Source organism: Brienomyrus brachyistius, unplaced genomic scaffold (genome assembly GCF_023856365.1).
Source record: "Brienomyrus brachyistius isolate T26 unplaced genomic scaffold, BBRACH_0.4 scaffold38, whole genome shotgun sequence".
In the NCBI taxonomy this organism is placed as follows: Eukaryota; Metazoa; Chordata; class Actinopteri; order Osteoglossiformes; family Mormyridae; genus Brienomyrus; species Brienomyrus brachyistius.
In genome coordinates this window covers 3,358,288-3,374,268 of record NW_026042313.1, presented here as the reverse complement: position 1 = coordinate 3,374,268, position 15,981 = coordinate 3,358,288, and the positions used below count along the sequence as shown (strand labels likewise).

At 42.3% G+C, this 15,981-nt stretch overlaps 1 protein-coding gene across 7 annotated transcripts in view; it reads left to right on the top strand.

The window, feature by feature from the left end:
* Nucleotides 1-6,040, top strand: part of LOC125722401 (ankyrin repeat and SOCS box protein 18-like) — a 97,641-nt gene extending 91,601 nt beyond the window's left edge. For 2 of the 7 annotated variants that reach the window (XM_048998553.1, XM_048998558.1), the window contains one exon: nucleotides 5,151-6,039. In XM_048998553.1, coding sequence (XP_048854510.1) covers nucleotides 5,151-5,336 — 186 coding nt within the window. In that variant the 3' untranslated portion in view covers nucleotides 5,337-6,039. Of the gene's footprint in view, nucleotides 1-3,799; nucleotides 4,567-5,150 lie in introns of those variants that run through there. The other 5 variants (XM_048998554.1, XM_048998552.1, XR_007386363.1 and 2 more) reach the window with 4 other exon arrangements.
* Nucleotides 6,041-15,981: the final 9,941 nt, after the last annotated feature.

The window sequence follows — 15,981 nt, the reverse complement described above, 5'->3', positions numbered from 1 at the left end:
CAGAATAGAATATACACATATAGTAACAAATATAGTAACTGCTTGAGATAAAAGATTCATTAATGATTAACACAAGATCAGTATGTAATGAAAACTTAGTATGTGGTTAATTAATACATAAGTAATAGAATAACACTATATTATTTGTGGCACGTCAAGTACAGTATTACCCCACAACAGTCGGAGAGTACAGTTTTCAGCCACATGCTTAGCCCATTCAGCCATGCGGCACCTCAGGGAGCAGGGGAACACACTAGAAACAGAAGGCTAAACCTAATGGAACATAAGGAAAATGATCGGATGGCCAGCGACACCTGCTGGCCAAACGGGGATATGACAGACAGGAACAGAACAAGGTGGGGACACGTGGGTAATAAAATCAAAAATGCAATGGCTGAACATATGCCTCATCAGAGAATCATAAATTACCCATCCATCCATCACTTACCTGTTTATCCTGGTCAGGAAATGATGCTATTTCATTTGAGGGGATGCATACACATAATCATACACTACAGTACATTTAGAAATGGAAACTCATCTAATCAAAGCGCTTTTGGGATATAATCACCACACAAGACAAGGTGAATAAAGTAGATGTGTAGTAATAAGCATCATGAGAATTCGATTTCTACTTTGGTATCCTTATTAAAAAATGAAAGTTCAGTATAGGTATATCCAGTGGCTTTGAAACAATTCTCCTCCCCCCTCCAGAAAATAATCAGATTTGCCTGAGCTGCAAATGATATGTACATATTTTCTTCTTCTCAGTATATCTGAGGCAAGCTCGTAGTCTCTCACATTAAATTTAAAAATTTATTGACAGGAAGTCTTTTACCGAAAATCATAAACTAAAAATACTTCCCGCATTACCATTCAAGAGAGGCATCTTTTGCTGCAATAAAAACTCTAGCACATTTGGAGTAAGCTTTTTACATTATTAAGGAGTGATTTTTCCTCGTATTTCTCAGCAGACTTACTTCAGGTCCTTCAGATTGTTTGTATGTTGTTAAGTTGACTGCAACTTTCAAAGAATGCCACAGATTCTCCTTGGGATTCAGAGCTGGAGCTGTATCACAAAGCCAGATTCCCTGTTTAGCCAGACACTGGGCATAAAGAGTCCTACTGTAACATTGGCTTTTTGATACCATGACACATCACCATGGTAACTCATGCTACAGAGCAAAAGTTTTAAAGGGTAACATTTAATTACAATAAAATGTGAATTTAAAAACTATGAATAATTATGAAAACCATAAAGCATGCTTGGAAATTAAGACAATTATCAACAGTCAAATTGTACGTATGCATTTTCACAGACAGCGATATGTTGCAGCGAGCCACTGTGTTGCTCTTCGTCATTATGGTACTTTAGAATTGTTACTCTTTTGCCATAATAATTCTCTGTTCTGCTGCATTGAAATACGTAGTGCTGCTGGATGATTGTTGCACACGGCACGCTTTTATGTATGCAGGCTTGGAAAATAACTTTGGTTTCAGTAAGTTAAACAGGCTTGACATAGATTGCTGATACCATTGTGATACCGTTAGTCTCAGATTGTATTTGTTTGATTTAGTCAACCTGGAACTTATCTTTGAAGCCTGACTTAGTTGAATCAGCTTCGTGATACAGACCCCTGGACTTTGACTAGTCCTCTTCACAACATTCACCTTTTTGTTTTTACTCACTCCTATGCTGTTTTAGCCATGTGCTTTGGATCATTGTCAGAATGATGATGTCTTAAAATGGATGAGAGAGGGATATAGGGCTCTCGAAGGAACAAACAGGCACGCTTAGGTTCACTCAAAAAAACACTTTAATACAAGTGATACAAGACAACCTCGCATTAAAATCAATATCAATATATCAATTGAAACAATGCAAATAACCTTGTACCACAACAGATATGGAATAGCATGAATCATACGAATATATATATATATATATATATATATATATATATATATATATATATATATATATATATATATATATATATATATATATATATATATATAGAAAGCAGAAATAAAAATATAGGTAAGGCGAACTATTATCACAAGTGGTGATAATTAATCCCCTTAATCAATTGAACGCAAAAGCAGCTGCTAAACTATTTACACTCGGACGTGCCCTCATCACCCACCTTCACACACGGACTGGGGAGCCCTTTTCAGTCCTGGCAGGAGACCAACACGTGAGTTCCGAGAAATGCCGGGCGATGCGCGCTCTATCCCACGGCTGAGCTCCGGTCAGTACTGAGTTTTCCCCATCCTTTATACTAAATTGGGTGCTGCATGTGGGCAGGGGACGAGCTGGCCAGGCTCACCCCTGACCCCCAGGCAAGGTGTTATCCAATTCCCCCTTTTGTCCCAGTGTTGCTGCTTGCGATAATAAAATATGCGTCCTGGTGTCGTGCTTTCCTATTCTACCCGCCCCGGAGCCAATTTTAAGGTGCCGTATACCGACCCCCTCCTGTCTCCCGGAAACCAAGATAAACATCCTGGTTTCTTTTATGAGCCGAAGTTCTTTATGGCAGGACAGGGTTTGCGGGGGATCGGCAAAGAATTACATGTTCAATGACATTCCGGGTGAATCATGGACGATTGATCTTCAGGACGATCAGTCTCCACACAATCAGAATTAATCCACAATTAATCCCAGAATATTACAGTAAAAGGATTAACTCCATATACGTGGGTGACGTAATCGTCCGTGAATTCATCCTAATACAGATGAACTTCAGTTTTTTGAGACTGAAGCTGACATTCTCATGTCATCTCTCTGTATTTTGATCCATCCATACTCCCTTCAGTTTTGATAAGATGCACAGCTCTTGAAGATAAAGCATTCCCCATAGCATACTGCACTGTAGGGATGGTGGTAATTGAGGCATGGGCTGTGTTACAGTATGCTTGAGCCATACACAGTGCTTTCAATTCTGGCCAAAATTCTTTATCTTAGTTTCATCAAACCACAAAACCTTATCCCATACTGTATGTTATTTGCATACCTTCTAGCAAACTCTTGAAATGGTTGCCTGGTGCCCCTTGACTCAATTCCCAACCCCTGCACCCTGTAGTCCTCTCTTTAAGTGTGGGTGCTGAGGTTCGAGGGACAGCCTGGGGGGTATTTCATGAAATTAGCTAAAGAAAGCCAGACTAAAAAAGTCAGACTCAAACTAGCGCTATCTGTAAACTTAGCCTCATGTCTTTCCACTAACACAGTTCAGCTTTAACTAATCAAGGCTCATACAAGACAGAATTGCATAGTCTATTTATGAAGCCCAAAATGAATGGATGAATGATAAACCAATCAAATGAGACAGAAAGTGTGTAAAACGAGACCATTATTTTTTTCTCACTACAGAACAAACACTGCCGATGGAGTTGTATGAAAAATACAATGATGTAATCGCTAAAAAAGGCAATACTGTGGCCATCAATAAAGCCAGGGAGTTGGCTTGGCAAAGAATTGCAGATAGACTAAATACACAAGTTATGTAACAGTTATAAGTGCCTGGTACGGTGGCACGGAGGTACAGTGGTTTATGCTATCAACTTACACTGTGAAAGTTCCTGGTTCAATCCCCATTGCCAACGGGGAACCTTCTGGATTGAGTTCACATGTCATTCTTACTATTTAATGTTATCCTGTATTATTTGGTCTCTGTAAAATACTTTTTTTTTTTTAATTTTCAGTCATTGCCTTACATGTTTAACCTTTGTAATATGGGTACCCTTTTATTTTTATTATTTTGGAATTAATTGGAGTGCTGAGATGTGATTTTTTTTATAGGCTTTACTATATTTATTACATGACATGAGTTGTGAGAGCGCAGAACTTCGTCCAACGGAATGATCTAGGACAATCAAGGAGACAATGCTTAACTAAGCGAGAGAGTTAACCTGGTCTGGAGCAGACTTGTTCACTCGCGTAAGTTAACGTGGTAGCTCAGCAGGGATTCATTTAAGACACACTGATGGAACGGAATTCCCACTTAAATGAGCTAGACTTGTTGAAATAAGTCAGACTTTCCCTTAATCCTGCTTCATGGAACACCTCCCTGGTGCTGTTGTTTTTATTTTCTCTGTATTGGTCCAATAGTCCTTACTGTGATGCCCAACTTCTTGAATATTTTTTGTAACCCTATTCTTAATTTATGATATTTCATTACTTTATCTCTAACTTCCTTAGAATGCTCATTATTCTTCGTTGTATCACAGGTGGAGGCAAATTGTAAGACAATCGTGTTTTCATTAAAGCGATGTTTTTGATCTTTTTTTTTTCATCTAGAGCTTCCAGAGAACAGGGGTTGAATATTAAAGCAAGCAGCATTATCTGCAACAGCAACATTGGGTTTCCTTTATACTCTTTAAATTCAGCAAAAATGCAATGCAACCAGTTTCTGATTTTCTTTAAAAGACTTTCTGAAAAATAATTGATTTTTGACTTGCTGTGAGAAGCGATAAGTGCAATAAAAATGTGTGTATATATAATTTGTCATTTTTAACTTTATGGGGTTTAAGCACTTTTGCATGCCTCTATATATCCATCCATCCATCCATTTTCCAAATCGCTTATCCTACTGGGTCACGGGGGGTCCGGAGCCTATCCCAGAAGCAATAGGCACGAGGCAGGGAACAACCCAGGATGGGGGGCCAGCCCATCGCAGGGCTCACTCACACACCATTCACTCACACATGCACACCCACGGGCAATTTAGCAACTCCAATTAGCCTCAGCATGTTTTTGGACTGTGGGTGAAAACCGGAGTACCCGGAGGAAACCCCACGACAACAAGGGGAGAACATGCAAACTACACACATGTAACCCAGGCGGAGACCCGAACCTGGGACCCAGAGGTGTGAGGCAACAGTGCTAAGCACTGCACCACCATGCCGCCCCTATATATGCTGCTCCACACAAATTATTCTCTGTGGTAATTAGCACAAGGAGATACAAGTAGTTGAATCAGGTGTGTTAAATGAAGGGATACCCAATAATGTGTAGGGCTCCAGCCCTCCAAGACTGGAGTTTGATACCCCTCCTCTAATGCATTAAGAATCCTGTTATGCCCTGTTGTGTGTAATTTATAACGGTAAACATTGTCTGCTAACCCCTGGATATTATCTGTGTCACCCTTCAGATACATCAACAATTCTACCAGTCACTGTTTGCACTGGGATGCAGGCCTCGCTGCTTGCAGCACCTGTGCCGTGCTGCTATCCGACAACACTTTGGGAAGGACTGTCACAGGCTTATTCCACAGCTGCTCATTCCAAAAGGCCTGCAGCTCTACCTCTTACTGGAGCCTGTGGGGATCTTCCATTAGCAAGAACCCCATAAAATGCTTTTGCATCTACAGCATCTGAAGTGTAGTTAAAGTTCAGTAAAAAAAATATATATAATATGTACATTAAAAGCCATGGAAATATTCATATATATTAATCAGTAATTATTTGATAAATGTACTGTTTGCATTATTTTAAATCCTTGCTTTTGTTTTATATGAGTGTGTGCATGGTGTGTGAGTGTGCCCTGCGATGGTCTGGTCCCCCATCCTGGGTTGTTCCCTGCCTTGTGCCCATTGCTTCTGGGAAAAGCTCCGGACTCCCCGCGACCCAGTAGGATAAGCTGTTTGGAAATTGGATGGATGGAAGTTTTATATGATATGTAGTCACGTGTGTCAAATATTGCATATTTAGTGAATAAAAAAGTGTAAAACAAAAAAGGACAGTCTGGGTAATTTTTATTTTGTTATCCTGGTAGCAATATGCTGGCATAGCAAATACTGATGCTCAGGGTTCCCATTCTTTTTAAGGAATCATTTTCCAGGGCATCTCTAGGAGCTTTTTCTGGAAATTCATGACAGGATCTGGTCATACAGTCATACAATTAATTTTTCCTTGATTATGCAGGGACTTAGTGCTAAAGTACATAAAGGCAGGACCAATTAATGCACTGATGTATAGTGGAGTTGTTTAACCTCTTTTTGATATACACTATTTTAAACTGCTAAACTCTTTTAAAGTAATAAATGTCTCTTGGATTGTGGAAAACTATCCAAACACTGGCATATACTGAGCAATTCTATAATGTTCAGTATAGAGCTGTTGATCACACCATGAAATATTCTATCATAGTGACCTAATTTCAATAAAAGTTACTTACATATTGCATATTACATTTTATGTCATGGTTTGTATCAAATAAATTTATGTACAATGTTTGTATTAAAGAAGACTGCATAAAGCCAATTTATTGCCTATATCATGTGTTTGATGCCTATAACCCTAATATATGCAACAACTGGCACGAGATAAAACAGAAAGTCAGTTAACTTTCAACTGGTAGGTTTACTGGGAATACAGCAGCTGTAGAATTTGCATAAGTCAATGACAAAGATTATAATAAAGAATGCCATTTTAAGAACATTCATCGCTAGGCTTACAGACTTTTAAATACAGCCTATTGCCATCCTTCGCATTACTCCAAGGAAAGAAGCTGCTTTGGTGATCGGCACAAATGCTCAAAAAAATGTAAGGAACACTTTTTAATCAGAGTACAGCATCAAGTCTATTAAACTTCTGGGATTTCATGATCTGGTCAGTTAAGTAGCGGAGGGGGTTGTTAATCAGTGCTTTTGGTGGACTAGAGGGGCAACAATGAGACGACCCCCAAAACAGGAATGGTTTAACAAGTGGAGGCCACTGGCATTTTTCCCTCCTCATCTTTTCTGATGGTTTTTTCACTAGTTTTGTATTTGGTGACGGTCAGTGTCACATTTACATTTACATTTACATTTACAGTATTTGGCAGACGCCCTTAGCCAGAGCGACTTACATAAGTGCTTTGAGACTCTGGGATGAATTTTTCCGATACTAGCTCAATAAGGACCCAGGCTATGAATACCATCTATCTGAATACTGAATGTTGAGAAAGTGCAATTTTTTTTTATACACACACACACACAAGGAAAAAAGCTGAGTAAGAATACAGAAGTACTACTTCAGGTATTTCTGAAAAAGGAATGTTTTCAGTTGTCGCTTGAAGACAGTCAAGGATTCAGCTGTTCGGACATCAAGGCGGAGTTCATTCCACCAACTAGGTGCCAGGACAGAGAAGAGCCGAGATGTGTGTCTTCCTTGTGCCTTGAGGGGTGGTGGGACCAGTCGAGCAGTGCTGGAGGATCGGAGAGATCGGGGTGCAGTACGGGGTGTGATGAGGTCTTTTAGGTAGGATGGTGCCAGACCATTTTTGGCTTTGTATGCGAGCATCAGTGTTTTGAATCTGATGCGTGCAGCTACAGGAAGCCAGTGGAGAGAGCACAGCAAAGGAGTGGTGTGGGAGAACTTGGGAAGGTTTAAAACAAGTCGAGCAGCTGCATTCTGAATCAGTTGGAGGGGACAGATGGCGCGCAGTGGTAAACATGCTAGAAGCGAGTTGCAGTAGTCAGTGTCAATTTCAGTGTCACTACTGGTAGCATGAGGCGATACCTGGACCCTACAGAGGTTGCACAGGGAGTCCAACTCCTCCAGGATGGCGCATCAATACGTGCCATTGCCAGAAGGTTTGCTGCGTCTCCCAGCACAGTCTCAAGGGCATGGAGGAGATTCCAGGAGACAGGCATATACTCAAGGAGAGCTGGCCAGGGCCATAGAAGGTCCTTAACCCATCAGCAGGACCATTATCTGCTCTTTTTTGCAAGGAGGAACAGGATGAGCACTGCTGGGGTCCTACAGAATGACCTCCATAAGGCCACTGGTGTGAATGTTTCTGATTGTTTGGTCAGAGACAGACTTCATGAGGGTGGCTTGAGGCCCCAACGTCCTCTAGTGGGACCTGTGCTCACTGCCCAGCACCATGGAGCTGGATTGGCATTTGCCATAGAATACCAGAATTTGCAGGTCTGCCACTGGCACCCTGTGCTTTTCACAGGTGAGAGCAGGTTCACCTGACAGACATGAAAGGGTCTGGAGAAGCCATGGAGAACGTTATGCTGCCTGCAGCATTGTTCAGTATGACCGGTTTGGTGGTGGATCAGTGATGGTCTGGAGAGGCATATCCCTGGAGGGACTTCTACAGGCTAGACAACAGCACCTTGACTGCCATTAGGTATCAGGATGAAATCCCTGAACCCATTGTCAGACCCTGTGCTGGTGCAGTGGGTCCTGGGTTCCTCCTGGTGCACAAGAATGCCCGGCCTCATGTGGCAAGCGCATGTAGGCAGTTCCTGGTGGATGAAGGAATTCATACCATTGACTGCCCCCCACGCTCACCTGACCTAAATCCAATAGAACACCTCTGGGACATTATGTTTCGTCCATCTGATGCCACCAGATTGCACCTCAGACTGTCCAAAAGCTCAGTGATACCCTGGTCCAGATCTGAGAGGAGATACCCCAGGACACCATCCGTGGTGTGATTAGGACCATGCCCCGACATTGTCAGGCATGCATACAACCACGAGGGGGCCATACAAACTATTGAGTATGATTCTGAGTTACTGTAATGAAATTTTGGCAAAATGGACTAGTCTGCTGCATCATTTTTCACTTTGATTTTTGGGGTGTCTTTGAATTCAGCCCTCTGTAGGTTGATAATTTCATTTCCATCAAACGATGCGGCATCCTTTCGTTCCTAACACATTACCCAGTCTACATCAGTATAGATATCCAGCATGATTTTTTCCCCATTGATATCTGATGTGTTTTCTAAGTGTTCCTTTAATTTTTTTGAGCAGTGCATATGCAGGAAAAATGGGCATATATTGCTGACTGAATGTCAGTATAGGACGATTAGCAAACAGAAGTGCTATGCTCTAGAACTTGTAAATTAACTTGCAATGTTTCCTAAGGCTAGTAACATTCTAAATTAAGATAATTTCAACAGACACACTCAGGCAGTGGCATCTTGTGATTTATCATATATGGAAATCTTCATTAGCGATAAATCAGGCTAGCTATATAGTTTTGTTCCTAAGGACAAAGTTAATTTCTATGATCTAACCGTCTGAGTTTTTATAGACACTGAGCTTGTGTAAAAGGGAGAACCGACTGGTGAACTTAACGTTGCATATCATCTGCGTCGCAGTCGCAGGTCCCGTTTGTATTTTTTGAGTGTATATCTAAATAACAGTTTCTTTGAGTTTATGTTCGGCACGCTACTGTAAGAAAAGCTTTCAATTCGCGCATTATGATCATTTAAGAAAGCATTACGGCGCCTCGTTCTGCCTGCATTTACAGTTTATGCTGAACTGTGTGGTATACTTCTTCCTTCATATGATACGAAGAAATGCCTCAGTCCCATTTGCCTGAAAAAAATACAGCTTTTCATAGTCCTGAGCACTCACTACACATTTAGTTTATATTAAACTTTCTTTAACATTGAAAGGAAATATAGAACTTTATGCATCTATGCGACGGACGTCTCCGACATTCCCTGGTAAAATGGCCGCTACGCACAAAACGTGACATATTACGCGTGTAACTTAATACAGCCCATTGCCTACACATGTCTCAGTAGGTGAAGACATTGCGCAGCAGAGGCCACGACCTAGCTCAGCTCTCATCATATCTAGACTTACGAACAGCGACCTATTTCAAACAAAAAAATCAGCAAAACAGAAATAAAATTCCAGGACAAGAAAGATTATTTCCAGGCTATTTTGCCATTTCTATCAGTTTCCAGCTCATTTCAATGACTGGAAAATAACCCTCAAAATTTTCTGGTTTTCCAGGTTTTCCAGGACGTGTGAGAACCCTGGATGCTATTGCAAATAATTTACAAACTAAATGAAGAATTGCTTGCTTTGAGAAAAATAATAATGTGCTTCACTCTAGCTGCCCCTTGTTGTGTTCTATTCCCCGCAAATATGCAGAGACACGGTTTGCATGCAGCTAGGAACTTCTTTGTCTCTTTTTTTTATTGAACACCCACACACCTTAGTGGTACAACAAGAAATAACCAATCACAGGGCATTCCATCATGGTAAGCCTATTACTATGCACCGTGACTCAATACTCAGTCTAGCGACACCAGGGCTCACTCCAAGCACTACAACCCTCATCTGCTCCCTTGTTAGTGGTATATAAAGTGCCTCCTGGTCTTGAGCTCTCCAGTTCAGTTATGGATATTGCTACCTGCTTGTGCTCCTGATAGTGGCCAGTGATGTCTCATCTTTCCCACTTCTTGTCTCCCCATTTGGGCCCTTTGTGGTCCTTTTGAGTTCATCCTGTTTGTATTGTGATTCTTTTCAATAAAGCCCTGTTTGAGTCTCCCGATAGTTGCTTTGCCTGTGATGTGACGGAATGACTGAACTCTCTACCAATCCCGGCAGTCTACACCCGTGCTCTGACTTGTGCAAGTCAAGTCATCTGGCAGACCGGATCCCCTGAGTGCCCTGGAGATTGTGGGGGTTGTGAAGTACTTGGGAGAAGCCCTCTGTCCAGGCAGAGGATTCCTTTGCCCTCCTTGGCTTCCCCGTGAAGCTGACAGAAACACCAGTGGTGTGGAGGATCCCTTAAACTGCAGATTTCTTCCAATCCGTGGAGAAAATGATCTCCAAGCTCAATCCCGGCTCAGACCCCTAAGAGGCAGTAGAAATCCGCTGTCAGCTGAACGATCTACAGGGAGCAATCGAGTGTGACATGTCCAACTTGCTCGTCTCCTGAGGTGTCTGAGGATGTGCTTGCTGATTTCCTGCAGCCAGCCACTGAGGCTTATGTTGGGGGCTTACAACTCCCCATAGCTCCTTCTGCTGTTGCAGGGTATAAGAAGAAAAAGCAGTGAAGACAAGCAAGTTCTGCTGTGCCCTGTCCAGAAGACATAGCTGCCACTCAGCCATGGGAACCTGGCCCAGAGGAGGCCACTGCCTTCTTACTTCCTGAAGTGCCCGAGTGTCTCCTGCTTACTGAAGTGCCTGAGGTCCAAGGTGTTTGAGTTCCGCCTGTCTCCAGGGTTGTCTAAGCTCAACCAGCTTTCTGAAATTCCTTGCCCATCTCCTAAGGTTCCCACAGAGCTTTGCCCATCTCCAGAGATGCGCCAAGTGCCCTGGCCCAGTCTTGCTTGCTTCCTAGTTGTCACCTGCTCAGTGAAGGGGAACCCAGAGGAGGACCCCTCTGGTCTGGCCCAGGGTCCTGTACCTTCAACCCTGGTTTCTGTCCAAACCTGAACCTCCCCAGTCCCAAGGTGGCCTCTGGTATCAACGGGGCTCCAAGAGAGGGGCTGGCTGTGTCTTGGTCTCCCGGAGAGGGAGATGAGGGCATGCCATCCGGGGCTGCCGTACTGGCCCCTCAGGGCCTCCCTCTTCAGCAGGCCCCTTGGGCCCCTCTTCTTTTTCCCTGCCCCATGCCCTGTGTTGCCCTTATCCATCTGTACCTTTGCTCGGTTTGTCCCTGCACCTGTATGCCTTGTCTTTGTTTGAGTGTCTGTTCCGTCTGGTCATGTCCATTTCCCAACCCGATAAGGTCTTGCCTGTCCTGAGTCCCATTTTGTATTGGTCACGTGTCTTGTCCTGGTCTTGTGTGGTGATTCCACTTGTCCTTGGTTATTCCTGAGTCTGTGTGGTGCCTAGCGGTGTAGTATTCTTGGTTCTGTGTGGGTTTCTGCATGGTGAGGCAAGACACATAGTTTCTAATACATTCAGTTCCCAGGTTAAGAACAAGATCTGTTTCCTAAGTCTCTTGACCTTCTGGAGTTGACGGCATCGTCGGCGATGCCGCATATCCTTGTCGTGTAATTCAATTCATAACTCGCTGAAATCTTATTCTAGAAACTTGAAAAATACGCTCACTAAATCAGTAATCCATCTTCTTTTCAAAAAGTCAATTGTCGGAAGTATTAAAGTTTTTCAGATTAGGTTAAATCGGCAAAAAAGTAAATCATGTCACCTTACTTTGTTTTACCTGCATCGGGGGTGTGTAGCACCGCCCTCACTTGAGGATCGATATTCGCATTCTAAATAGTCTGCGTATTCAAATCACATTCGCATGGTAATTTGATGAACAACAGAACAGTGAAACGCGATCCAGATACATCCCCATCAGCGCTATAAAAGGGGGGGGGGGGGGGGGGGTGTGTGGCTTTGCCTTTCCTTTTCCCTGTTTTTGTATTATTCTGTCTTAACGATGTTGTAACACTGTAAAACAAGTTTTTGACATCTCATATCACTTGCCCTGTTTCTGGATCGGTTTTCAATGCTGATTTCAAATCTGCAAACCGTTTTGCTCTATCACATCAGGTTTCAAAGATATTGTCGATTTTGTTGATTTTGAACCTGATTATTGCTTTTCATGTACTTTTACATCCCTTTTGATCTATATCATGCCATTTTATGCTCAACGCGGAATAAATCTGTTTGCAGCATGTCTAGGTTTTATTTTTAAATTCATTAACAATTAATTCATTTTTTTTATTAATTTTTTTTATTAATTAATTAATAAATTATAAACAATTACTTATTTTTTTGTAGATCTTATATAGCTAGTTCTTCAAGATGGCATCTCGGGGCTGTATAAATTCGCCTGACATGTTTTGTTACGTATGCGGTTTGTTCACAGACAAATCTCATCGAAAGACTTTATCGACGTTAATGAAGCGTATGAACTTTATTTTGATTCGAAGGTGGACAGTGGCAAGTCTTGGGCACCACAGTTCATTTGTTTGACATGTTCATGCAACCTGCGTGGATAGATCAGAAAGGCTAAGAAGAACAACCACATGTCATTTGGTGTTCCAATGATCTGGCGTGAACCTACCAATCACACAATGGATTGTTATTTTTGTATGAAGTATTTTGTATTTGCGTGAACCTTTTGTATTGAAGGTTTCTGGCTTCACATTCAAAACTCGTTCATCTTTAAATTACCCAGATGTTTCATCAGTCTCGAAACCTGTTGCTCATGATCCTGTCACCGGTCCAGTGCCAGAGCCGCCTGCGGAATACACAACTGATGAAGAACAGCAACAAGAAATTGGCGTTTCATCTGTTTCAGATTCAGATTCAGACTACCAACCAGAAGAAGAGATACATTTGATAAACTCTGCTGAACTTTGTGATCTTGTGCGGGACCTTGCACTTACGAAAGGACAAGCCGAACTATTGGGTTCTCGTCTGAAGGAATTTCATTTGCTTGCGCCAGGTACAGCGACAGCAACTTTTCGAGACCGACATAAAGATCTTGTTCAGTATTTTGACATGTCAGAATCAGAATCAGAATCAGAATGGACTTTATTGCCAAATGTTGAGCAGGTTTACAACATCAGGAAATTGCTGCGGTGTTCAGTGCGATATTATGCAATACTTAAACAGAGGGAGACAGTCAGTTAGATAAATAGATAAACTCAAGTGCAATATTATGGGCAGTACTTAAATAAGCATAGAGTAAAAAAGTTCCTTTGCTGAGCAGATTGATATATTTACAAGAGTGCAAGTGAAGTGGAACCGGAGCGACGAACACGAAACAGGGTCATGTGTTTGGCTTAGAGAGAGTGGCAACAGACTTGTGCATATTGTTCATGAGACCAACAGCAGAGGGGAAGAAACTGTTCCTATGGCGAGAGGTTCTGGTCCGAATGGACCGGAGCCTCCTGCCTGAGGGGAGCAGGTCAAACAGCTTGTGTCCAAGGTAAGAAGGGTCGGCTGTGATGCGAGCTGCACGCCCCAGTGTCCTGGAGGTGTACAGGTCCTGCAGAGATGTGAGTTTGCAGCCAATCACCTTCTCAGCAGAGCGCACAACACGCTGCAGTCTCTGTTTGTCCTTGGTGGTGGCCCCAGCGTACCACACAGTGATGGAGGAGGTGAGGATGGACTCAATGATTGCAGTGTAGAACTGCACCATCGTCCGTGTTGGCAGGTTGAATTTCTTCTGCTGCCTCAGGAAGTACATCCTCTGTACTTCCTACATCATCATCCTACATCTACATATGTACATCCTATGTATATGTATATGTATATGTGTTGAAGAATGGCGGCTGTTTATAGATTCATCTCTAATTCTAGCCTCAAGGCCGTCCTGTTGCACAATGGTAACACATGTGCGTCAATACCAGTGGGTTATTCTGCCCACATGAAAGAAGTTAATGAAAATATGTCGCTACTGCTACAGAAAATTCGCTATCAGGAGTACAACTGGAGTATTTGTGGTGACTTAAAAGTAGTTGCTATTCTCACAGGACCGCAATCAGGATACACAAAGTACTGCTGCTTCGTATGTGAGTGGGACAGCAGAGATAAGGTACATCATTACATGAAGAAGAGCTAGGTGATCAGAGATAAGATGAAACCAGGCTGCAAAAATATCGCTCACGAACCATTAGTTCACCGTGACTAGATTCTAATGCCACCTCTTCATATCAAACTGGGTTTAATGAAGAACTTTGTTAAACGTCTCGACAATGACAGTGCTGCTTTATATCATTTGTGTGACAAGTTTCCAGAACTCAGTGAGGCAAAGGTCAAGGAAGGTGTGTTTGTCGGTCCACAGATAAAGAAAGTCATAGCAGATAGACAATTTGAAGAACTTCTGACAGGAAAAGAAAGAGATGCATGGGTTGCATTCAAGTCAGTGGTTGCCAATTTCCTTGGTAATCATAAATCTGTGGATTATAAGTATGTGGTGCAGAGGTGTGTCGATGCGTATAGAATTTTAGGATGCAACATGTCTCTTAAAATTCACCTTCTTGACTCACATTTGGATTTCTTTCCGGAGAACCTAGGCGCAGTCAGTGATGAACATGGCAAACGTTTTCATCAAGACATTTCGGTGATGGAATCACGATATCAAGGTCGATGGAGTGCAGCGATGTTGGCAGACTACTGTTGGACGCTTCATCGTGACGTTCCAGATGCACAATATAGACGTAAATCGATGGCCAAAAGATTCAAGCCAACTAGTTCAACTTAATTTGAATGCCTGTTACAACATTTATGTGTTATATTGCGAAACTTTTGCAGTATCGTGATACTGTGATGTTTGTATAATGCGCAAAAACAGTGCATTCTTTGTGTAACATCAGTAAATTTTAAAATGTTAATATCTCAAGAACCTGACCTGATAGAGACAAGCTGTTTGCAGATTTGGAATCAGCATGTTAAAATTAGGTAAGCTGAGGTAATGGATACAGAGATATCCTCTGAAATTTTTTTTTTTGTTTTCCAGTGTAATGTATCCCAACACACCCATGTAATGTGCTTTGGGGTGACTATATAAAATATATACGATATCTATCCATTTTCCAAACCACTTATCCTACTGGGTCGCGGGGGGTCTGGAGCCTATCCCAGAAGCAATGGGCATGAGGCAGGGAACAACCCAGGACGGGGGACCAGCCCATCACAGGGCACACTCACACACACATTCCTATGGCCAATTTCAATTAGCATCAGCATGTTTTTGGACTGTGGGGGGGAAACCAGAGTACCTGGAGGAAACCCCATGACAACATGGGGAGAACATGCAAACTCCACACACATGTGACCCAGGCCTTGACTCGAACCCGGGTCCCAGAGGTGTGAGGCGACAGTACTAACCACTGCACCACCATGCCACCCCATATATATAATATATAAAAATACATTGAATTGAAATGAATGTGGGTGGCTCAGTTAGCTTTAGCATTCTGACAGCTACTGAGAGCTCTCTTCATTTGCTACAACAGGTAAACACTCCAGCAGTGAATCCTAACTCATGGACTCTTATTTCTGCATCCTGCACCAATGTGTCCTGGCCCCCCAAAGCTCTGCCAGCGGTTTGTGGTGTTTCCCTCCTCACACCACTCTCAGCAGGTACTCATCTTCTCAGACCTTGAACAACCCACCAGCTTTGCCATTTTGCAAATGCTCGGACTCATCTGGAAATAATGATTTGACTTTTGTCATACAGATCTTTATCCCTGCCCATTTCTTCTGCATTCAACATTCTGCATTTTCTATATTAACTACAATTTCTAAATGTTAGCTTTCCATCCAATATATT